Source organism: Dermochelys coriacea, chromosome 4, assembly GCF_009764565.3.
Source record: "Dermochelys coriacea isolate rDerCor1 chromosome 4, rDerCor1.pri.v4, whole genome shotgun sequence".
NCBI classification, from domain to species: domain Eukaryota; kingdom Metazoa; phylum Chordata; order Testudines; family Dermochelyidae; genus Dermochelys; species Dermochelys coriacea.
The window spans coordinates 95,600,176-95,624,983 of NC_050071.1; the positions used below are offsets into that span (position 1 = coordinate 95,600,176).

Consider the following 24,808-nt stretch of genomic DNA (forward strand, 5'->3'; position numbering starts at 1 on the left):
CCCAAGATCCATAAACCTGGAAATCCTGGACGCCCCATCATCTCAGGCATTGGCACCCTGACAGCAGGATTGTCTGGCTATGTAGACTCCCTCCTCAGGCCCTTCGTTACCAGCACTCCCAGCTATCTTCGAGACACCACCGATTTCCTGAGGAAACTACAGTCCATTGGTGATCTTCCTAAAAACACCATCCTAGCCACTATGGATGTAGAAGCCCTCTACACCAACATTCCACACAAAGATGGACTACAAGCCGTCAGGAACAGTATCCCCGATACTGTCACGGCTAACCTGGTGGCAGAACTTTGTGACTTTGTCCTGACCCATAACTATTTCACATTTGGTGACAATGTATACCTTCAAATCAGCGGCACTGCGATGGGTACCCGCATGGCCCCACAGTATGCCAACATTTTTATGGCTGACTTAGAACAACGCTTCCTCAGCTCTCGTTCCCTAATGCCCCTACTCTACTTGCGCTACATTGATGACATCTTCATCATCTGGACCCATGGAAAAGAAGCTCTTGAGGAATTCCACCATGATTTCAACAATTTCCATCCCACCATCAACCTCAGCCTGGACCAGTCCACACAAGAGATCCACTTCCTGGACACTACGGTGCTAATAAGCGATGGTCACATAAACACCACCCTATATCGGAAACCTACTGACCGCTATTCCTACCTACATGCCTCTAGCTTTCATCCAGATCATACCACTCGATCCATTGTCTACAGCCAAGCGCTACGATATAACCGCATTTGCTCCAACCCCTCAGACAGAGACAAACACCTACAAGATCTCTATCATGCATTCCTACAACTACAGTACCCACCTGCTGAAGTGAAGAAACAGATTGACAGAGCCAGAAGAGTACCCAGAAGTCACCTACTACAGGACAGGCCCAACAAAGAAAACAACAGAACGCCACTAGCCATCACCTTCAGCCCCCAACTAAAACCCCTCCAACGCATCATCAAGGATCTACAACCTATCCTGAAGGACGAGCCATCGCTCTCTCAGATCTTGGGAGACAGACCAGTCCTTGCTTACAGACAGCCCCCCAATCTGAAGCAAATACTCACCAGCAACCACACACCACACAACAGAGCCACTAACCCAGGAACCTATCCTTGCAACAAAGCCCGTTGCCAACTCTGTCCACATATCTATTCAGGGGATACCATCATAGGGCCTAATCACATCAGCCACACTATCAGAGGCTCCTTCACCTGCGCATCTACCAATGTGATATATGCCATCATGTGCCAGCAATGCCCCTCTGCCATGTACATTGGCCAAACTGGACAGTCTCTACGTAAAAGAATGAATGGACACAAATCAGACGTCAAGAATTATAACATTCAAAAACCAGTTGGAGAACACTTCAATCTCTCTGGTCACTCGATCACAGACCTAAGAGTGGCTATACTTCAACAAAAAAGCTTCAAAAACAGACTCCAACGAGAGACTGCTGAATTGGAATTAATTTGCAAACTGGATACAATTAACTTAGTCTTGAATAGAGACTGGGAATGGATGAGTCATTACACAAAGTAAAACTATTTCCCCATGGTATTTCTCCCTCCCACCCCACCCCCCACTGTTCCTCTGATATTCTTGTTAACTGCTGGAATTAGCCTACCTGCTTGTCACCATGAAAGGTTTTCCTCCTTCCCCCCCCTGCTGTTGGTGATGGCTTATCTTAAGTGATCACTCTCCTTACAGTGTGTATGATAAACCCATTGTTTCATGTTCTCTGTGTGTGTGTATATAAATCTCTACTCTGTTTTTTCCACCAAATGCATCCGATGAAGTGAGCTGTAGCTCACGAAAGCTTATGCTCTAATAAATTTGTTAGTCTCTAAGGTGCCACAAGTACTCCTTTTCTTTTTGAGAATACAGACTAACACGGCTGCTACTCTGAAACCTCTGATTACATAGTTAATAATCTCAAGATCGGTGGTACAGTGCTTTCATGCTCGAGTGTCATTTAGTCTCAAGTCAAAGTGACCTGCTCCTAGTACACACTTCCAAACCACCAAACAGTTTAGCCTGTGGCCAGAGAATAGGAAAAGCAGAGTGTTGCCAGTCAGGATGAGTGGTAGAACTGTAGGTGAAAGTTTGAACATTGGTTGCATTCTTTATGTCTAGTTCTGTAAACTACTATCATTAATATTTCAATTTTTACTTTTGTAAGCATGACATTCCCCTAAAAACATTTAAAATTAAATGATTTTATTTACATTGACATGATTTCTGGGTTGTAATGCCTTAAAATATAAGGAATTAATTTCAGTATCTCACTGATATTAGATGAGACAACACAATTGAAGTCAGTGAGCAGTCCCTTAATTTTAGAGGTGTGTGTGAGAGAGAGAGAGAGAGAGAGAGATCGATCTTCTCTGGGAACTCCTATTTCCTTCTTTATTCTCCCTTAAAGGTTCCTTTACATGGTGTGAATGTGTCTGTGTCAGGAGCTCATTAAACCTATTCCAAGAGTTGACTAGAAGTAGTTGCTAGAAAGTCATATGCTCCTTTATCACAGCTTTAGCTCACATTTACTTCTGCAGTAGAGCTAATCAAAAGTTTTCCAATGCATCATTTTTCCACCAGAAAATGTCATTTTGTCAAGATGGAAGCTTCCCGTGGAAACGTGTCTATTTGGCTGAAACTTTGTTTTTTGGGGGAAAAAGTGCTTTAAGATTGAAATGTTTCATTTTGATATGTTTTTGGAACTGATTTTCTGTTTCAAAATGATTTTTTGTTCAGAAATTAATATTTATAAACAAATCTCAAAATTGAAATGAAATATTTCAGTTGACTCAAACATAACTTTTTTTTTTAAATTAGGAACGAAACATATTTTGAAATGTTGGAAATTCTGCTTGTCACACAGCTCTACTCTGTAGTGCTTCTAGCCTCCACCTACCTGTGATGTGAGGGTGTAACTAGTTACTCAAACACTGGTCCCATGAGGTACTGTCATTAGGCTGTGTTGCCTAATTTGAGACTTTAAATCACTTTCCTGCCTTAGTTTTGCATCTTCTGGTTCAGGATACTCCAAAGAGTGATTTCATTTAATACACTCTGTAAACTTGTCATCCATGACGTTGCAGCTACTTAGTAGACTAAAATAATCAGTCTGTGTCTGCAAGAAGCCCCCATTCCAATGGATGTTTGTGCCTTTGGTGATTTTGATGCAGTTATAAAGTTATAGCAATCTGTGAAATTAAAATGGGAAAATACACTTTGAAAAGAAAGAGGAAGTAAAAGAGTTTGAGGAATGTTAAAACTCAGTTTCTTAGAGTTAACAGATGAAGTAGCTGATTAAAGTGATTATATAGTCTAAAATACACTACTAATATTCTTACGCCCTTGAGTAATAGAGATTAGTGTTAGTATTTTCTCCTAACTTTTCCTTAAGACATAGTGTGCAGGCTGTTCAATGGAATAATTTTACAAACTTTTAATTTGCTTTTGGTTTGTAGTTTGCAATGTGTGCGCTTGGCTGAAGAGACAAATAGTTCATTTGTTTGCAAGTTGTCTACTTTCTTCTTTCCTTTCATTTCTGCATTTTGATTTAAAACGACATCTGTGCATACAACAGTTTTACAAGAGGCAGACATTCTTTGCCTTTGAAACAAAGTCTTCAAGTTTTCATGTGTTTCTTATTGGATTGTAAGAACTATCAAAAAGCCTGAGTTAATATAGACTCAGATAATGTCTTTTCTTTAGAAATGTGGAGACTGGAAACCCGTTCAAATATGTCCCAAAGCTGTTACCGTCTATCTAATGGCTGCTTAATAGCATATATGACATGAGTTGATGGTCCAAGTTAAATTGCTATTGGACTAGTGCCCACATCACAAAACACCCATTATAGTCAGTACTATTTAGCACCCCTTTAGCTGTCTCAGAAGGGATAGATTCAATTCCCATTAAAGTCTACAGAAGTTTTTCCATTTACTTTAATGGGAGTTGGATCAGGCCCTTATTAGTTGCTGGATCCTTATTCGTCTTTTAGAGGTGGTTTCTCTATAGAATGGCAAAGAACAATGATGGGTTTAGCTGGAGAATCTTTGCAGTGAACTGTTATTTCAGTCTATTGTATCCAATCTATTGACAAGTATAGGATATAAGTATTCAGTGCAACTTTCATGACCATCGTGTTAATATCAGTGGAAGTTGCAAGAATCAGTCAAAGGTTGCATACTGCTTACAATACTTGTATTCCCATTCCCATGTTAGTAGTAGTAAATAACTTGGTCCTGGTAATAAGGTTTTGCTGAATTAGGTCCCTAATTGTTTAAAATACTAATTTGCTTAAGTCTTTCCATTGTGGCACCTGTTTTCTTATCCACTGAGTCAAAGTATATTTTCTGAGTGGGAATTTGCATTGTAAACATATATGATTTATTTATCAGAGAATTACCTTCACTTACATAATTTACACTGTGCAACTGTCATAAATTACAGTAGGCTTGGTTCTGAGAACATGCTGTCTATATATTTTCTTCTGATTAGTCCAAAAAATCTTCAGAGTGACAACCGCATAAAATGTGGCTTACGTGCTGATATCATTTTTGAGACATGTTAACCTGCAAAATTTGATTTTTCTTGCTCACTTCCTTTTTATATGTTAGGTCCTGTTACTGAAGTCAAAACAGATATATATGTCACCAGTTTTGGACCTGTTTCTGATGTAGAAATGGTATGTACTTCTGGAATTAAAATACCATTTTCTGGTGCTGAGAAACCATTAACTGCAGTAAGGAGTGAATGCTTAATTCATATGACTTTATACTGTACTGTCAGTCATGCAAAGTAGGAAAGATTACCAACAGCTTAATTTGTAGGCTATAATTAGATAGAGTAGGCCTGATTCTGATCTCACTCAGACAGTTTTTAGACTGTTAGAAAGAATTGACATCAATTTCTTTACAACAGATTTATACTGGTGTCAGAGCCAACTAAGGCCCAGTGGGGTATCTGAGAGCACTATACGGAGAGCAGATGATTTCTCTGATGAGGTCACAGAAATGCTTTTCCCCTCTGGAGCTAGCCTTTCTCTGCCTCCTTAGCTTATTAGTATTTAGTATTTATTACTAATGGGTAAATAATGACATTATTTCCAAATATTTGATTACATTTTCACTTCAAATGAATTTGTCATCCATCTTCATGCCCCTCTTGGCATTGCTTTCACTAAACATTCAAATGAAAGAGTTTTACCAGAAAACCTGTTTGCAAAAAGTGAATGTCAAAGTGACATGCATGAGTAATCACAGAAGACAAATGTTAAATGTACACACACTTGTGCCTGAAAGGCTTCCACACTCATTCAAGGCCTGATCTAGAATAAGTCCCATTGACTTCTGTGGTGCAAGTCCCAGCCCTTAATAAGGGGGAAAGAAAATATGTTGTTTGACTTATGTGGCTAAGCACCAAAGCTCAAATTATGTAGATATATTGCTAAGCTTTGGAGTAAAGTTTAGACAAGATATTCTTCAAGGGCCTTATGGCTTTTGAATAGCACCTTGCTCATTAAGTGGTTGCACTTGTGCATTAGGGTGCTATTCCGTACGAGTAAGGACATAAGAATCTGGCCTCAAGTAAATCTGAGTAGTGAATACATTTGAGATAATTATCACCACAGAATAAAGACTGTATTTGTCAACTAAATTATTAATTGTGAATTATTAGCTCAGCTTATTTAATTATATAGCACTATGGGTCTGCTTGGCACTTTACAGGCAACTAAAATTGGCAAATCTCTGCCCCAAGGCACTAATGATTTAAGGCTCAATTCTGCAACCATTACTTAGGTTGAGTACTTTTTACAGATGCAAGCAGCCTGATTGAGCTCAATGACATAACATTAGACATAATACAGAATTGCAAAGCCATAAAGTGAATTGGGCATGATCTAGCAAGGGGTGAGAATGAACACAAGGTGGAAGGGGAAGGAGACAAAACAGGACAAAAGCAGCGAAAGATCATGAGCAGGGACGGCCCAAACATTTTGGCACCTGAGGCAGGGAGCTCAAATGACGCCCCCATGTCCCCTCGCTTGGGCCAAAACTTTGAAAGATCTCAATTCTGCCTTCTTCCTGTTCTACTCCTTTCATGATACTGCTCTGCTACCTACCCCAATAAAGGAGAACTAACAACTGAAAATGCCTTGTTCAAAAATTTTAAGTAACACTTAATTTTCAAATGCCTGAACAGCAAATGTAACTTTTTTTGTCTGCATAGTAAACACTGGCATTTTTATCTGTTTGAATAATCAAAGTGGTGCTTTCCATGCCTTCCTGGGTGCAAAGATTTGAACTGCTTCCTCGTGAAGGTCCACAGTCTGGGCCAGCTCATGCTCTATTGAGATGGTTGCAAGGCCGACCAGCCTCTCTGGGTCGTGGAGCGTAGATGTGTTTTTATTAATTTCAGCTTGGAGAAGTTGTGTTCTCCACTGGCAACTGTTACAGGAAGTGTTAGAAATATGCGCAGAGCAACAAAAGCATTTGGAAAGAGGATGGTCCTCTTATTTGTGCACCTATATTCCAGAACAGCCTTTGGAGTTGATCCTGCTGAAATGTATCTTGAAAGGGCTTTCAGTTCATCACCTAAATCACTCGCATCAATATTGCGCATGTCATCATGTGTCAACACTGTCTCTAGTGCCCTGCATTGCTGATGTAGGTCTTCTTCAGGTATAGTGAGGAGTTTTGGAATATCATACAACATCCCAAATATACTGCTGTGTTCCTTGAGCTGCTTGAAACGTTCTTCAACTGACTGTATTGCACAATCTAGCAACTGGTTAAAGAATTCAACTTTGCATTGTTGTTTGGGGTCTCTTATGGGGTTATCCTGTGCCTCGGAATCAAAATGTTGTCTTCTTCGGTGATTCTTGTATTCTTGAATGCGTAGGAAAATAGCTTCAGTGTGAAGTTTTTCTGCCAACTTCTGTGCACGCTTTAGAACATTTTGAAATCCCTCATCTGACCGGTAAGCTGTAGGTATGACTTTGCTTTGTCCAGTTGTTCCATTGCTCCAGATAAATCAACACCTTGGAGTCTCTTGCTTACAACATTTATTTCAAACAGTATGTTATGCCACAACACTAAGCCACACAGAAATTTGAAGTTATGAATGTTTCTGGTGATTCCGTTTCCCTCTGCTACTGTTCTCCCATGAACAGTTCCTGTCATAGCATTATCCTCCATAATGGCAACTATGGCATCATCTATCTTCCCAATTTGGTGTTTGATAGGCTTTATCGCCTCCACTCGACTTTCCCATCGTGTGGCACTCAGTGGTTTCAGTGTCAGAGAGAATGTTCCCAGGTGTTGTTTCAAAATTTGCCATCTATGAGTTGAAGCAGAGGAAAAATACAAAGATGCTTTGAATTACATTAAAAAATTCAGCAGCCTCACTAGAAGCTGATGCTGCATCACTGACTGCCAAGTTCAATGAATGAAAACTGCATGGGACATAAAAAGCTCGAGGGTTTAACTCTCAGATCCGTGTCTGCACTCCTCGTTCTTTCCTCTCATGTTGGCACCATTATCGTAGCCCTGACCTCCCATGTCAGCTATCACAATTCCAGTATCTTCCAGCTTTTTAAGAAGCACATTTGTCATACCAGCTTCTATAGTATCATCAATGCCAATAAATTCTAGAAAATGCTCTCTGACAGTCACCATTGCAGGGACATTTTCATAGGTTCTGTTGTTGTTACAAAACACACCATTAAAGTTATTTGTTCCGTATGGCTGATGTCAGGTGTGCAGTCCAGAATAACAGAGTAATATCTTGCTGACTTCAGATCTGCCACAATCTTCTGTTTGACTTTTGTTGCCAGTAACTGTATGATCTCATTTTGAATTGTTTTTCTAAGTTGCATTGTGTGTACATGTACGTGTATGTGTGTACATTTCTTGGGTGGTGACTCTTCTTAGATGCTCCTGGAGTACAGCATCAAACTCAGCCATCAGCTCCACAGTTTTAAGGAAGTTTCCATTGTTTGGTACATATAGCTGATCTGAAGTGCCACGCAGTGCTAGGTTTTGGGTAGCAAGCATTCTCACAATGGCAGCAAGCCTTTTCATAACATTTTGCCAGTAAAGAGACTCTGATGCAATCTTCTCTTGATGCTGATCATCTATGGTGGCCTTTAACCTTAGTCTCATCTCAAGCTCTTTCCACCTATGGAATGCTCTTTGGTGATTTGCTGCCTTCTCATGGCGTGCCAGATTTCTAGCCAGATTTTTCTAATCCTTTGTTCCTGTAGAACCCAATGTGGTTGGAACATTAGACTGGAAGAGTCTGCAACAAAAACAGTATGCAACATTCTGGGTTTTTGAGTACATAAGCCATTGCCCTCTCCACTTTGTCACCATTGGGAATTTTACACCAGTAACGTGTTGGATGGAAACTTCTGTTTTCATTGTTTTTGGGAAACACGAAGTTTTTCACTTGCTGTGGCCCATGCAGTACAAGGAAGTTCCTCTGGCTACTGCTCAAGTGGGTTCACAGTCCTGGATCATCTAGACTTAAGGAACTAAACTCAGCAGCAGCTGTTTCTTGCGCCTCCACCACACTCTTCTCTGAGCTACACTTTTCTTCAGGAATGTGCCTGGTTACATCCATTTGAGATGGAGATATGGATGCTGCAGTAGCTGCCAAGTCACCTGCACTCTGACTTACTGGAAGATGAGGCATCTCCTCACCATTCACATCCCTCACTGGGGCCGGAAGGCTCACCATGAACATTTGTGTCGATGTATCTTAGGAGAGCTCCTTCCTGCTTAGATAGAAAAGCTTCCTTTGCTTGCTTTCTTTTTCTGAATGCTGCCCCAGAGGGGCATTTTCTTCTTTCACTCATGACTGCTGTTGGGTGCCAGCTATAGTGGCTCTCAACATTCAGCTGAAGAGGACAAATAAGCAGGGCCTGAGTGAGGGAAGATATCAACGTCTTAAGGGCCAAACTGGCTCCTACTATTCAGTTGACTGCCTGTTCTCCTCAAGTGGGTTCCGGGAAGTAGCAGGAAACAGGAAGCTCCCTGAGAAGCTGGGGTTAATCAGTCCAAGCTCCTGGGGGTGCTAGAGAGGTACATAAGAGGCGGCTCCTCCTCTCTCTCTGTAGCTTCTGCTGCTTTGTTATTCCCTCTCAGCTTTTCTCCTGCCTGCCTGTTATGTCTCTTGTGCCCTCCTTCCTCCAGCACAGCACTCTACCATCTCTGTGCATCTAGAGCAGAGAGAATACATATGAATCAGCAGCAGACACAATTTTCTACACTCCGCGTCCTAGGGGCACTTCCCCACAGTCTGGCACCTGAGGCGGCCGTCTCAGTTCGCCTCATGGTAAGGCCAGCCCTGATCATGAGAGATGCGTATTGTTACATACTCCTTCTATACACAAAACAAGTTGCCCAAGCCAAGCCACCTCTATCATACAATAAAATTAGGAGCCCAGGCCTACAAATCATTGCTCATCTGACTAGTCGTTAATCACATGAATAGTTCCAGTGGTTTTGAGCAGGCCCAATGATTGATTACGCGTGTGAGGAAGGATTTGCAGCATCAAGTCTCTAATGAGGAGGTTTTATGTTTCATACGCTTCTCAGAAAATTGTCAGTAAGAAATTTAGATCACAATAATTTTAAGATGTTTTAGCACAAAACTGCAGTTGCACAACAGCTAGAGGGGATAATGTCCTTCACTGTTAAACCAATATTATGCGAATAAGACAGTGTGCAAGTGCTTTGATATCCCAAGATAAAAAGTACCATGTAAACATTCCTTCCTTCATGCATTCATTCGTGTGTGTGTGTGTGTGTGTGCTTCCATATTCATGGCACTAATCATGCAAATATTTGTGCACATACTTTATTTTAAGCACGTGCGTAGTCCCATGTTAGTCAATGGGACTATGCACGTGCTTAAAGTTAAAACGTAAATGTTTGCAGGAGCAGGGTTTATTATATACACTTTTTGTAGATGTGACAAAAGAACTATTGATCCCTTTTCAATAAACCACCTGTTCTGTCAGTTGATATTAGATGTATATTTCCTTGTGTGATTTTGGTGAACTTGGGAGAAATAAGAAATCATGTGTCCTTTATATTTTCAATTCTTATATTTTCAATCCATCAATTTTTTTTATAGTCCATTGACACTTAACACATTACTCATTTTGTTTCCAGTTACATGCTAGAGTGCAATTGTCTGCTTCCTGCAACTAATTGTCTGCTTCCTGCAATTTTATTAGATTATAGTAATTACTCCTGTTCGATTTAAATATGTATAGCAATTTATTTATATGCCTAATATGGGAAATTAAGGTATTAAGAAGTGTACAATTCACTTTAATTGGTAGAAATGTATTTTGTAGTTGACTTAACAACATTTACTTCGCCACTCATTTGTTTGCTCCTAAGGGATTTTTACAGGAAACGTACACATAAAAGTGTAACATTTGTTTTTTCTACAATATACTATAGGAATACACAATGGATGTCTTCTTTCGTCAGACATGGGTGGACAAAAGATTAAAATATGATGGTCCCATTGAAATTTTAAGACTTAATAATATGATGGTTTCAAAAGTGTGGACACCTGACACTTTTTTCAGGAACGGGAAAAAATCCGTCTCGCATAATATGACAGCCCCAAACAAACTCTTTAGAATAATGAGAAATGGCACCATCTTATACACAATGAGGTATTCAGTTTATTTGTTTGGCTTCTTTCAATTACTGTAGAGAAAAGTTATGCTGCCGAGACAAAATCCAAACCAAAGCGTATTCAATTTGTTTCATTATAGGCTTACCATAAGTGCAGAATGTCCCATGAGATTAGTGGATTTTCCAATGGATGGTCATGCTTGCCCTCTCAAATTTGGGAGTTGTAAGTTACAATTATGAATTTTTTGAAGCTTTAGTTTTAAAAAAACAGATGTGGATTTTTAAAAATTCTTTGTATCATAACTGAAGTTTCTGAATCCTAGGCTTGAGCCACACGCCTTATGCATAGAAAAATCCCATTGACTTCCATATGAGTTTTGTTTATATAGGGGCTGCAGAATCAAGCCCATAGTGCTATCAAGGCAGCAAATTGACAAAGGGGCACAGATTCAGATATTAAGTTAAACTCCACCTCTCTGACTACAAGGATGTTTCAGGGCCTGATCTAACATTCACATAAGTCCGTGGAAAGATTCCCAAGGACTCCAGCAGGCTTTGGCTCAGACCTTTTGTGTCTGATATAGAAAGGAAAGCTTTAGAAATCCAATACCAGATATCTGTAAGATCTCCTAAATTCTTTTAGTATTCTCTAATGGTAACATATTGGGCCAGATTCTGTATTGCCTCCATCTTGCATAGGGCACAAAAGAGGGGAGGAGCCAGTCATGGCTCCCTGTTTCTCTGTTGTGCCCCCAGAGCAGTTCTGAGCGGCCTGGGGACCACTTAGGGCTTGCTAGATCACATTACATCTAATTTAGTCCCCTGGTCCAACCCCTGGCATGTCCCTGTGCTGCTGTTGTGGACAATTGCCTGCAGGGAGCTGGTTGCCAGCTCCCTGTTCCCTGGCCACCCATTCCAGTGGAATTTAGAGCAGTAGGGCAAGTACTCTAACTTCTGCCGCTGGCATAAATTCAGCTTACACCAGTGAAAAATCAGGCATAGGGATTGGTGTGGCTGCACCACCTTCCCCGAAACTCTTCATCTTCCCAGATGGATGGCAGCTGGCACAAAAGGTGGCTATGACAACAGCTATATAGTAGCGGAGATTCCCTGTATATAGGGAGAATTCTCCAGGGGGATCACTGGCCAGTTTAAATACATGCAGTGGAAATTGCACTTGGCAGACTGGAGTATCCGACCCTATGTTCAGTGAAATGGTAAAAAAGTCATACTCATTTCACATGTAAAAGGAGGGCTGGATTTGGCTTTAACATGAGTTTTGGCTATGTAGAGACTACATACTAGGCATTATCACTTTATTTCATATTATTATTTGAATATTTCTTGGGAACTGGGAGTATATTTTGGCTGCTGGGAATTTTTTTTACAGGCCTTCAGATTTTGGCAAATATTTTGAAAATTTATGAGCGTGGCATGTGTTATTTTCTTAAAATAAATGTGTCCCCAGCCTCTCAGATGTATCCACCTGGGGTATGTCTACACTGATTGTAAACCTGGGCTCAGAGTTTGGTTTGAGCCAAAATCCCTCTTCTGTCCACACACACACAAGTCTCTCAGACTCGGGTCAGCAAGTACCCAGGAGCTGGGTCCTAGGACCCAACTGGCAGGGGGTGGATCTAAGATTGAGTCCCTCTAGTTATGTCTACACTCCCCCCACAAGTTCACGGTGGTTCCATATGTATTCCATTGATTTCAATGGGCTTTGTATCAGGACCTTAATATGCTGTGATAAGACACTTTCTATTTATTCATGCTAACAATATGTTGTTTTAGATGCATATCCAAAGAGTGAAATGATTTACACCTGGACAAAAGGACCTGAACAGTCTGTGGAAGTTCCTGAAGAGTCTTCCAGTTTAGTTCAATATGACCTGCTTGGGCATACTGTATCCACTGAAACTGTTAAATCTATTACAGGTAAGAATCTCATCAACGTGAACCAATTTGAGACGCGGAATTAACAATGTAATTTTGTCCTGGCCTTTTCTATAAGGTATTCCATAGTTTTTACTGACATATTATGTATATGCATATATACACTTAAATCAGAGCTCAGGTTTTCGTTCTTCATATTGCCACTTGCAGATCCACTATAGTGGAGTTCATAGTCCATTTGGAAAGCAAGTATGAGGTCACTAGTCGGAAGGGCTAGATGAATGTGTGTAATGAATGCTTAAAATGTAATCTGTAGAGTTAGGAGCCATGTAACTAAGGCTGTTAGAGGCCTTGAAGTCCAGTTATAAAAATACTTTCTCGGTGCTCAGTCTGTATTATATGGGAAAATACTTGCTTTTGTTTGGCAATGCAAACATTCAAAATAGAAATACAACATGCGGAATATGTTGTTAAAGTAATAAATTAGAACTATATTCAGACTAGCATAGTGGTAATCACAACAGAGCCTGCTGCTGCTATTTGTGCTACTAAAATTTCTATTAAGGCAAGTGACAATAACAAGGTAGACCCAGTAAGTGAAATCTCACTGATTAGCTGTTTGATAAAATTTGTTTTAAAAATATTATCTATTGTTGATTTGTTACAAAATTACATTACTAAATCCTTGATGTTTGGTACTGTAAAATGAAATGCTGTGGCAGGACAAAGACAAAATTTAAACAACAGATTGAGGAATGTATTTGACAGATTTCTCTATTTTTTTTATTTCAAGATAAAAATATTTTCTTAATATATCTGGATATTATTAGCACGAGATGTTGTTGATTATCCATAAGATAAGACAAACCAGATCACTTCCCTGCCACTCCCCCACCCCTCCCAAAAAAACCAGTTTCTGGAGACCTCTTGCAGTCTAAGCTTGTGTTTGTTTGTCTTCAGAACACTAGCTCAGAGATTCATGGAGTAAAATCCTGTTCCTGCTGAAGTCAATGGGATTTTTGCCATTGACTTCAAAGGGCCAGGATTTCACCTGTGGTGAAGACTGGACGTCAAAGCCATCTATTCTGTACTAGACTGTTTGTGTTACTTTTCCTATAATTAAATTCTGGATTTCAATTTAGGCTTTTTGTAAGGGCCACCTGTGATATAATTAATTAATACTGTAATTTTTAGCAGAAGGGTGTGAATTTTCATGACTGTGTGTATATGTCTATATGGGTGGTGACAGGTGGAGCAACTCTACCACTACAGTGGAAATCCTTTGATTTTGTTGTTGTTGGGTTTTTTTTGGAGAGGAATTTCCATTGACTGGAATGAGAAGATAAGGGGGTGGATTGTGCATAGGCCTATTCTGGGAAGAAAGTGGCACAGGAGCCTTCCCTGATCTCCTCTGTAGGGTGTAGGACAGTCTTGGGACCTAATCTTGCAAACTTCTTTCTCTTGTGAGTAGTCCTGACTCACTGAAATAGCCTCTTGATTTCAAATGAGTAAGAGTTCATCCCCTCTGAGGAGGTCTGCTCCAAAATGAACTGTCCCTGCTCTTCTTGGTCTGGCCTGGTCAACTTTGTGGTCTCAATTCCCTACCCTAGATTCATAGATTCCAAAGCCAGAAGGAACTGTTGTGATCATCTAGTCTGACCTCCTGTATAACACAGGCCATAGAACTTCCCAAAAATGATTTCTATCAAGTGGGCGGCTGGAAGCCTGAAAACATTGGCATTGCCATACTGGATCAGATCAGGTCCATCTAGTTCAGCATCCTGTTTTTGACAGTGGTCAGTACCAGAAGCTTCAGAAACAGGTACAAGAAATCCCCAAATGGACAATTTAGAATAACTGGCCCGTGATGGAATATTTTTCTTAACTCCTGTCAGTCAGTGGTTGGTTTATGTCCTGGAGGATGAGAGTTTATAATCTGTATCTATCTATCTATTTATATATACAATTATCCTATCAAATATAACTGTGAATGTTTGAATTCTCAGTTTACCCTTCTTTTCTCATTCATTGTTTTATACACCTCTGTCATAGTGATAAAGGTACAAACAACAGTGTCATTCTAAAGCTAAAGTTAAAATAATGACTGCTGTACTACTATTTACATGACTTTCTGAGACTGGTTTTAACCATTATTGTAAATCTCTTTCTCTCCAGTCATTTTGTTTTCCAAATCCCCATAGTTCTGAACCACTCCATGTTAGCTGAGAGTGGGTCTGATCCAAATGGAAAGATTCCCATTGACTTCAATGGCAGTTGGATAAGACCCACCATTTGCATTTCATTCTGAATATTTCTCACACTTTGAATAATGATGGCCACTTAATTTAGTCTATTAACCACTATATAAACTGATACGAGTAAAGAATTTTAAAGGCATTATATAAGTACGGAGTATTTATTTATTCATTCACTGTTTAATTATGACAGCAGTACTAGAATGGGAACACCTTGTGAAACAATTACAAGTTTCCATATGAACTAATATGTGCCATAGGGCAGTATCTAGATATTATAGTATGTTGTCTATGTACAGTGAAATGGATATTACAAATGCCACAGCTGGATAGATGGTAAATAGATGCCTTGTATGCCTTGAGAGTGCCAAAAGACCTCTTAAATAGCACTTAAACCATAAAAAGGCAATCTAACATTACCTATTAATTTATAGTCTTTTATATTATGTTTCCAGAATGGCATTGTAAGGACATACTACTTTCCATTTTGTTTGATATCACACTTCCTTTCCTTCTTGTTTCCTAAGCAACACATCTTTCAGTGCTTGTATTGCTAAGCTCTGAAGAAAATATTTTCATATCTAATGCTGGTTGGCTGTCAGAAACATGGTTATTCTGCAAAATTGTATATGGTGTCAGAAGTATATTTGCCTTTTGCTTTATTTTATAGGTGAATATGTTGTTATGACAGTTTACTTCCACCTCAGACGGAAAATGGGTTATTTTATGATTCAGACATATATCCCATGCATTATGACTGTGATCCTCTCGCAAGTGTCATTTTGGATAAATAAGGAATCTGTTCCAGCTAGAACCGTATTTGGTAATTATAATTTCTTTCTTCTTCTTCTTCTTCCCATTTAATTATGTTTCCTCCTTTAATAATTTTTACTAGAATAATCCTCATTATCAGACAGAATATGCATACTTTCTCAAAAGCAGTGCTGCTAACATGAGAAAATAAATTAAGTTCAAAGGCAGATGGGCCTTTTGTTTATTATCTGCCTAATTATAAATATTAGGAATATGTAACTTGGCTCACTGGACTGTGGAGGGAAACTTGGAATATTTAACTTGGAGGGGAATGTGGTTGATTGTAGCAGGGTTAAATTTATTGGAACCCATCCCTTTGCCCAAATGGGTAAAAAACTCCCATATCCAAATCAGGCCCTCAGCCTGCAGAAGGGACAGTTTTACCCTCAGGTGTACGTTCATGGCTCTTCTTGGAGTAACTCCAACTAAAGTGTCATTGAACTAATTTTTTTGGAATTACATACATGTGTGCACAGATCTCAGGCACAAGTCTCACTGACATCAGTGGGAGTTTTGTCTGAGTAAGGAGTTTAGGTTTAGGTCCTGGTATTGCAGTGAAACTGTCTCTTTTTTTTTTTCTCCTGCTGCTTCCGTGAAAGTGAACCGAAAAAGCAATTAGGCAAAAGATCAGAAAATATTAAAGTGACACTCATTAAGATACAATTTGAAAAGAGACACTACAATGAACACTGAAAATGAACAAACAAATGTGTGGAAGACAAAATGTACAAAAGCAAACTGGTTCCTAACAAAGGAATGGAAAAAATAAGCATGGTTAAAGCAATCTTGTAAAGTGACTCTAAAATGTATTGTATTTTGAAGCGAGATTAATCAGCTGGAGAGCATTCAGCCAAAAGATGTGTCATATATAGATTTAAAAGAATAATAATACTAGAAGTTAATACTTCTAAGTGACAGCTCAACCAACACGCAAGCAAAGACTGAAATACTGTCCAGCATCACAAAAAGACCTGGTAAATAGTCAGTAATGGGGAAAAAAAATCTAATGAGAACCTTAACATCCCACCCAAGCATTACATTAGATGGGGAAGGTATACAAGTGATGAGTCAATTCCCACGTACGTTGGCAGTAACATGCAAGGCAATGGGGATGTCCAGATGGAATTGTCTGGGGGCCTAGCTGGACATTGTTGGTGACATAACATCCCCCAATACTTATCTAGTAAAGCATGTGGACATGAGTAGTGATGAACCATCTAGCCAAGGCTCCTGGTTTCAAAATAAAACCCCCTATATCCACTTTTACTTTACTCTCACAGTTTACTCTTTGTTCAAGTGTCATGTCTGTCCATACTTCGCTGAATTTATTGCTAGACTGAGATAAGTACCAAACTAGATAAGTACCTAAGGGACACTTCTATCAAAACAACATAGTTGTTGGTTTCTGTATTGGGGGAGGGGATGTTATGTTACTTATCTAGGACAGATATGGTATTGTAAAGTGGTAGCCAAGTATGCTAATGCAAGATTTTTGTACCCATGTCAAAACAATCTTTTGCAACCTCTGCGCAATGCAGTTGCAATGTTGGTGAATCTGTTAAGTCAGCATTCAGATCAAATAGTTTTGCCATGGAGTTGGTGATCATGTGAACAACATTATCTACATCTCCTTCATCATGTTGCATGCCCTCCTCGTGTTTTCCTTCTGAAACATCTGAGTCTGCCTTATCACACGTTACTTTCATGGAAGTTGTGATCACTGAGTGCTTATGAGTAGTGATGAACCATCTAGCCAAGGCTCCTGGTTTCAAAATAAAACCCCCTATACCCACTTTTACTTTACTCTCACAGTTTACTCTTTGTTCAAGTGTCATGTCTGTCCATACTTCGCTGAATTTATTGCTAGACTGAGCCACAGCATGATTTCCATGCACAGACTGCTCAAGAACTTTGGGGGCATAATCTGGCAGAAACTTCATATCGCTGATGTTCTCAGATACCCAGAGGGCATAGTTGGTGTGGTCAAAGACAAAAAATAGTGGTAGCATCTCTACAAATGTCACAACATGCAGGTCCCAGTTGCTTTCATGTTCAGCTCTAATGAAACACATTAAGATGTTAATCATTTTGATGTAATCGTCCCAGAATGCAAAGGTGGGGAAATTGATGTTCCAAAATTGCAGACTTTGTGCAATACATCCCATCGTTCTTGAGGGCATCACTGAGCTGGGAAAGTGTTGCTGCCATGCTTTGACATTCCTGGAGCTTGCTATTGCTCTAAGGTGCCACAAGTGCTCCTTTTCTTTTTGTGGATACAGAGTAACACGGCTGCTACTCTAAAACCTGTCTACATCTCAGTCACTCTCACTGTCTTGTACCCACTTACAAAATGCTATCCACTTCAGTCTGGACAAAGCCTCCACAACAAGGTTGTGGGCCCTCAATCCATGGTGGTATGATTTGCCTTTAAGTACGTTGCTTGCTGTGTTGCTACCATACACCTGCAATTCTGTGAGGCTGTCTTCAAGGCCACTGTCTTCATACGTCTTTCCAATTGCAGCAAGAAATGTCTGCTATGTGGAATCTACCTTCTTAAGATTATCTGAAATTCCTTTGGGCGCCTCCACTGGCTCCCTCTTTGGCCTTACAATATATAGCCCCATCAAATATGGAGATACTGTAATCTTGTCCAAGAGTCCTGGACATCTTGCTGACATTCTTCATTACAGTGAAAACTGTACTGGTTCAGTAGGTGGTGCTGGCAGCATTGGACAGTACCCAATAGATGTGATGATTGGTGTGGCAGAAGAAATCATCACATGAAAAACTGTCCATCCTGTATTTGCTGAGCATTCACCTTTTCAAATTTGCATCAGATAATTTGGTTGGGCAGCATCTTAGAATTATCCATTGCAGATCAAAGTTGGTGGCTTGTTGGAAAGCCTCAATACCAGTATACCAGTTACTTTTTACTTTCCCCACAAGATTAGGTGTAGATCATTACCCATGAGGATTGCACTCCAGTATGTCTTGGAACATTGCAGGAGTTTCAAGTGATTGTCTTTGCGGTGCTGTTTTCTTTGTTTGAGCCTGAGCTGCTATTGTGCAAAAGCTGCCTTCCGAAATAGAGGGGGGTCTGATAGACTACCATATCGAGCTAAAATTAAAACACCCTTTGCCCATGTTTTATAGTTGTAAAACATGATGAAATAAGATAATTTTTAAAGAAATTACGTGGTGTAAGCAGATCATAAATTATGCTTATAGACAAAACAACAAGCAGAGAGCATATGTAAATAAGTTACCATAATGAAATCAATATAGGATAAAACTAGTATGTAATTATACACATGTTAAGAGAGAGTCATTACTTTGATTGTTTCAAGAAATTTGTGAAGGAATTTTGACATGACTTAATAAAAAACATCCATAATTCTCAGAGTTACCACTGCATAATACCACATCTTCCTCGCCCTAAAATCACACTTGAGGGTTAATCCCCAAATTAAAATGCATTAAACTCTTTCTGTGTGTGTGTAGTGGGGAGTTGCTCTGAATTTCAAATACAGGCAGCATTTTCCATGTCGGCCCCCAGACTAAAAATAATGTCATGAATCAGCAAGATAGCAGCTGCCGTGACCATCTTAAACAAGATTTGGCTATTGAAAATCTACAACTTAAAGACCAAACTATGAATCATGAACTGAAATGTTATGATTTGAAAGCTAGAGATCCACCAGAGATACAGACAGATGTCCAAATGCTTCAGGAAAATACAAAGTATGAAACTGAATTAATTGTTAACAAATGCTGAGATTCCTCAGAGTTCTGCAACTCCTTATTTCCAAAGTAATCCAGAAAAGAAGATGAAAATATCTGGGACGCGTTAAGAATCTAGAACATCTGCCACGGTAGGCGTGCAATTGGGCAGCTGGAGGAACATGTGACGGGGTCAATTGAAAGAATACCTCTGTCAACCATTATTCTGAGAGGGAAAATGTGTAGACTAAACAACAGAGAGGACATGAAAAGAGCACCCCAGGATAGGCAGGGATGGTGGAGACTTGTCTCATTGATGATGCGGGAAGGATTTAGATTTGCAATATTACAGTAGAAGGCCACATTTTATCACTTAAAATAAAGCAGTACCTATTTGGTTTAGCACAGCAGTGTAAACATTCTCTAAATATACACTCTCCATTTTAGCTGCAAATAAAGGAACAAATGATGGCAGCCAGTCCAAAAAGCGAACAGAATGTTAGGAACCATTCAGAAAGGCATAGGCAGAAAATATCATGCCACTATATAAATCCATGATATGCCCACATCTAGAATATTGCATGCAGTTCTGGTCACTTCATCTCAAAAAAGATATCTTAGAATTGGAACAAGTACAGAGAAGGGCAACAAAATGATTAGGGGTATGGACAGTTTCCATATGAAGAGAGATTACAAAGACTGAGACTATTCATCTTAGAAAAGAGATGACTAAGGGAGGGGGATATGATAGAGGTCTATAAAAACATGAATGTTGTGGAGAAAGTTAATATGGAAGTGTTGTTTATCCCTATACATAACACAAGAACCAGAGGTCACCCAGTGAAATGAATAGGCAGAGGTTTAAAACACAAGGAAGTACTTCTTACATGATGCACAGTGAACCTGTGGAACCTGTTGCCAGGGAATGTTTTGAAGGGCAAAAGTATAACTGGGTTCAAAAAAATAATTAGATAATTGGCCTCAGTGAGTTCTGCTCCTGCATGAAAGCTAGTTACTATGGGAAGGCAAAGTTCAGTTTTTAGGGGCCAGTTCTAAAGATGTATAGAGTTGAGTTCTGCAACCACAGAAACCCCTGGGAATTATGCTGCCTCGTATGGCTCACATCCTATACTAGCCAAATCTATTGTAATGCTGATAAGTAACAGAAACATGCACAGTAGTAAGTCAGATTTGTGGTTTATCGTATAAATTTGGTGCAAAAATCTTACAATAAACTATGTACAAAAGATCTGATTTTTACATATCAGGAATAGGATTCTATAGACTAGGCGGAGTTTTGGAGAGGTGCTGCTGGGTGGATATGGGAGATCAGTGTTCCTTAGGAAAGGGGGAGAAATAATCTGCATAATTTTAGGGGTTTATTGTTTTTGCTTACTATGCTGATTCTTTTTTAAAAAAATGCTTATGTTCATCTGCTTGGAAATGCACAGGTGTGTTTAGGGCTCATGTCTGTTAGCATTTTAATAGAACGTAATTTGCTACTCTGGAAAGTTCGCCTACAACACACACAAACATAAAGAGCAGTTAAGGGCTGGGATATTTTTGAAATATCTTAAGAGCTTATGAAATACAGAAAATTGCATCTGATACTTTGAAAACATTCTGGGGAAGAATTTCTGCCCCATCGACACCATTTTATTTTATTTATTTTATTATGTTTTTCCCTTCTCAACATTGCTAGGTTCTCCCAGTTGTTGATTGGTTCAGAATTCAGATGTCCACGGGTAATTTAATAGCTACTAGCTTCTCAATCTCTTTTCCCAAATAGGAGAGGTTTGATTCTGGGAAATAATTAACAAATCACTCTAGCATTAAGTGGTGCCTTCTTGAGGAGGACTCTGACCACTGCATGTTTAAGAAAGGTCAGCACCTTCCTCTGCTAACCAACACGTTATTAATCTCATCAGTAAAGACATATCAGCTAAACTACTGAGTCTTGGAAAACAGAGTCATCTTCTTTAGAAACAACTATTTCAATAGGGATTTCTTTACTAGCTAAATTACTTTAATTAGCCTGAGAAAATCCCATCACCCACATCAGTATGTCCACCATCACCTTTTTGAGTAAAACTCCTGCAAGCTCATAATGAACTGTATTTACCTTGTTGGGTTTGACCTTTAGGCTTCACCTATTTTGCCCTCAATTTCCTCTTAGAAGTTCCATGTTGAGCAAATTCATCGATGTGGATGATAACAGTTGCACACAAATCAAGACACCTCAGTCCATAAAGGATCTCATTCTGCAGTCCTTACTCAGGCAAGTCTCCCATTGGCTTCAACTGGAGTTTTGCCAGAATAAAAACTGGAAGATTAGGTCCGATCACTGTTCACGTTCGCCCACAGACTTTTGCTTGAGAGCAAGACATAGTGCTCTCTTTTCATGAGGGATTGAGAGATCTTGCTCTTCACACATTTTATTAGCATGGGAGTATTAATCTCAATTTGGGACCTGAATTGAGATCCTCTTATGGCATTAGAGTTACGTTATCCCTGAACTGCAAGGTCAAGCGCAGTACAAATTGTTTTCTCACAAATTATTGTTGCCTATTTTGCTTTAAAGCTATAAGGATCACTAGTGCTATTTTTGAAAAATTGAATATTGAGTTTCTTTCTCCTCATTATTCATTGGCAAGATGATTTAAGCAGCATGTTCAGTTAAATGAGGATTATCTTGAGATCTGCAATTTAATTGCATTTTTTGATATTAGGTTTTGCAATCACAAATGGAAAACTACTAGATGGTTTTGATTTTTCTTTTTTTATTCCCATTCTGATCTGATAAATAAAATAAAATATGGATAGAGCAATTAATTTTGCTTTGTTTCTTTGCTTTGAAGGAATAACGACAGTTTTGACAATGACAACGTTGAGCATCAGTGCAAGGCATTCGTTACCAAAAGTATCCTATGCCACTGCCATGGACTGGTTCATAGCTGTCTGCTTTGCCTTTGTGTTCTCTGCTCTTATTGAGTTTGCTGCTGTCAACTATTTTACTAATGTTCAAATGGAAAAGGCCAAAAGGAAGACAGTGAAATCACTCCTTGAATTTCCAATCATGCCGGTGCAGCGAGAACAGTGCACAGAAGAGGCACTCATGGTATTTTATTTATCTGTTGTTTGTTATACTGATTTCAGGACTATATATACTTGTTTGAGTCTAGTGCATGAAAAATATCTGACAATATATGTATAGGGTCCCATAAGAGAACATTATAAGGGATAAATCCTGGTCCTATTGAGGGCTTTTTTCCACTGTCATAAATGGGACCAGGACTTGGTTCTCTTAGGATCTTTCCATATTGTCCATTTTGAGTAACGAATTATACCTTCCAGATAGAGGGTCTAATCTTGATGAAATAGAGTGAAGAGAAAAGTAGAATATTTAACAACACGTGTAGCTTATATTTATGCATCTGAGAAGAGTGGGCCAGACTGCATTCTCCTCATGGGAGGGAGCTAAGCTAGAAGGTTCTCCTTGTGGGGTTTCCTCCCAAGTCATTCCATTGTGTTGTTTTCACTCCATCTCCCTGTTGTCTAGGCTGTGTGTCCAGTCCACAAAATCTACAGATCCCAGGGCACCAGAGGAGACTGGGATTGTCTACATGGAGGCTTGATGCCTTTCTATTTGTTTCTGAGTGTTTTAACCTTCCCTTCACCCTCTTGTCTTCACTGGAGCCACATTATTTGGGCCTCCCCGGCTGTGGCTGGTACCAGTACCCTGAGAGTCCGAGACCATTACTTTTCCATGGAAATCTCTGCAAGACTAATGGAGGTGACAATGTACCTGATCCTCAACCTAGATCCCAGCCTGCTCACTCCTTTCTACTGTCACCCCCGCACAGTGTCCCAAGCCATCAGGGTGCCCTCTGAAGGCTCCCAGACAATAGGGGTAACCACAGAGGCAACTATATCCATATCCATGTAAGAGGCAGGCAGGCCAGTCTCTGCATGGAGTTCTGGGATTCATATTTAATTAAGATTTCAAAGAAGGAAAGAAAATGTGTATCATCCTCCAGAGTCGGGATCCAATGTGGTGGTGGTGGTCTGGCTGCAAGCAGTAATTTTAAAATCAGTTAGGTTAAAAAAAATAGCATTCGGCAATAAGAAAGTTCCCTCTACACTAAACATGGAATTCAAATGTAAGTTTGAGGCTTTTCTGTGGCCATTTATAATTTTTTAAAATTCTTCCTTGCATTGCCGAGTGATTGGACAGTGTCAGGAAAAATCAGTAGGTTTATCCATCAATAATTATATCTTTCTTCTTGCAGACTGTTTTTAATAGTCTTTTTTCCCACCTCTCCTGAATTTATTAATGAAGCAGTTAAAGTTTTGGTTTGAGCCTGTTGGGAAGGACTTCTCTGGGATTCTTGTAACCCTTTTATATCTTTTATTTATTTTATTTTATCAAAGAAGCTAATGACATAGGGCCAGATTCTGATCCCCTTGCTCATGGTGAGTAGTACATTACTCCCCAGGGAGCAGTCCCATTTAAATCAGTGGAATAAGGTATACTCAGAATAAGCAAGGGTGGCACAATCTATCCAACAATCAGTGTTCCTTTATGTGCAGATCTCATAGCACAGAACCTTCATTTTCTATGAAATCAGTAAGTTGTTCAGGACTCTTATCATGTGGGATTTGTCAATCCAGCTATTTCAGATGTGGATTTGGTTTTTAAGGAGCTGATTATAATGTCTTTTTGCTCAGGCACCCCACCTACCTAAAGTCAAGCCTTGTCCGTGGATTGCTTTTTAGCTATCGTAGTGTCCTAAATGAGATCTAGGTAGTTTAAGTGTGAGTCCGTAGTACGTATCTTGATATCCAGGCCCACTAATTAAAAGTCTGACCCCAACTCCAGTTGAAGTCAATGGAAGCTTGAGTTGTATCAGACCCTAAGAGTATGCCTATACTGCAAAAACGCCAGTGGCAGCAAGTTTCAGAGCCCACATCAGTTTCAAAGCCTGAGCAGGAATGTTGACGTGACTATTTCTAGCCTCAAAATGTGAGCTTGAGGCAGTTGACCTGGGATCTGAGACTTGCTGCAGCAGGTGGTTATTTTTTTTTGTTTGTTTTTTTGTTTTTTGGCCATGTAGATGTACCCTTTTAGTCCAGAGGCTAGATCTTCAGCTCCACTCAGCTTCAAGCCAACTTTGTGATGCCCCAGACCCTGGGGAAGTGGCAAGGAAGATTTAGATATTAGGAAAATCTTTCTAACAATAAGGATACTTAAGTACTGGAATAGGTTTCTAAGGGAGGTTGTGGAATCCCTATCATTGGAAGTTTTTAAGAACAGTTAGACACCTGTCAGGAATCATCTAGTTATACTTGGTCCGGCCTCTGTGTGGGTGGATGGACTAGAAGACCTCTTGAGGACCCTACCTGCCCTACATTTCTATGATTCTAGGATTGACC

At 39.6% G+C, this 24,808-nt stretch overlaps 1 protein-coding gene across 3 annotated transcripts in view; it reads left to right on the plus strand.

Annotated features, from left to right (window-relative positions):
* GABRA4 (gamma-aminobutyric acid type A receptor subunit alpha4) overlaps positions 1-24,808 on the plus strand; it is a 70,465-nt gene that overhangs the window by 12,149 nt on the left and 33,508 nt on the right. For 2 of the 3 annotated variants that reach the window (XM_043513903.1, XM_038399477.2), the window contains exons 3-8: positions 4,650-4,717; positions 10,509-10,729; positions 10,832-10,914; positions 12,486-12,629; positions 15,513-15,665; positions 22,234-22,493. In XM_043513903.1, the coding sequence (XP_043369838.1) occupies positions 4,650-4,717; positions 10,509-10,729; positions 10,832-10,914; positions 12,486-12,629; positions 15,513-15,665; positions 22,234-22,493 (929 nt within the window). The remainder of the gene's footprint in view (positions 1-4,649; positions 4,718-10,508; positions 10,730-10,831; positions 10,915-12,485; positions 12,630-15,512; positions 15,666-22,233; positions 22,494-24,808) is intronic. The other variant, XM_038399478.2, reaches the window with a different exon arrangement.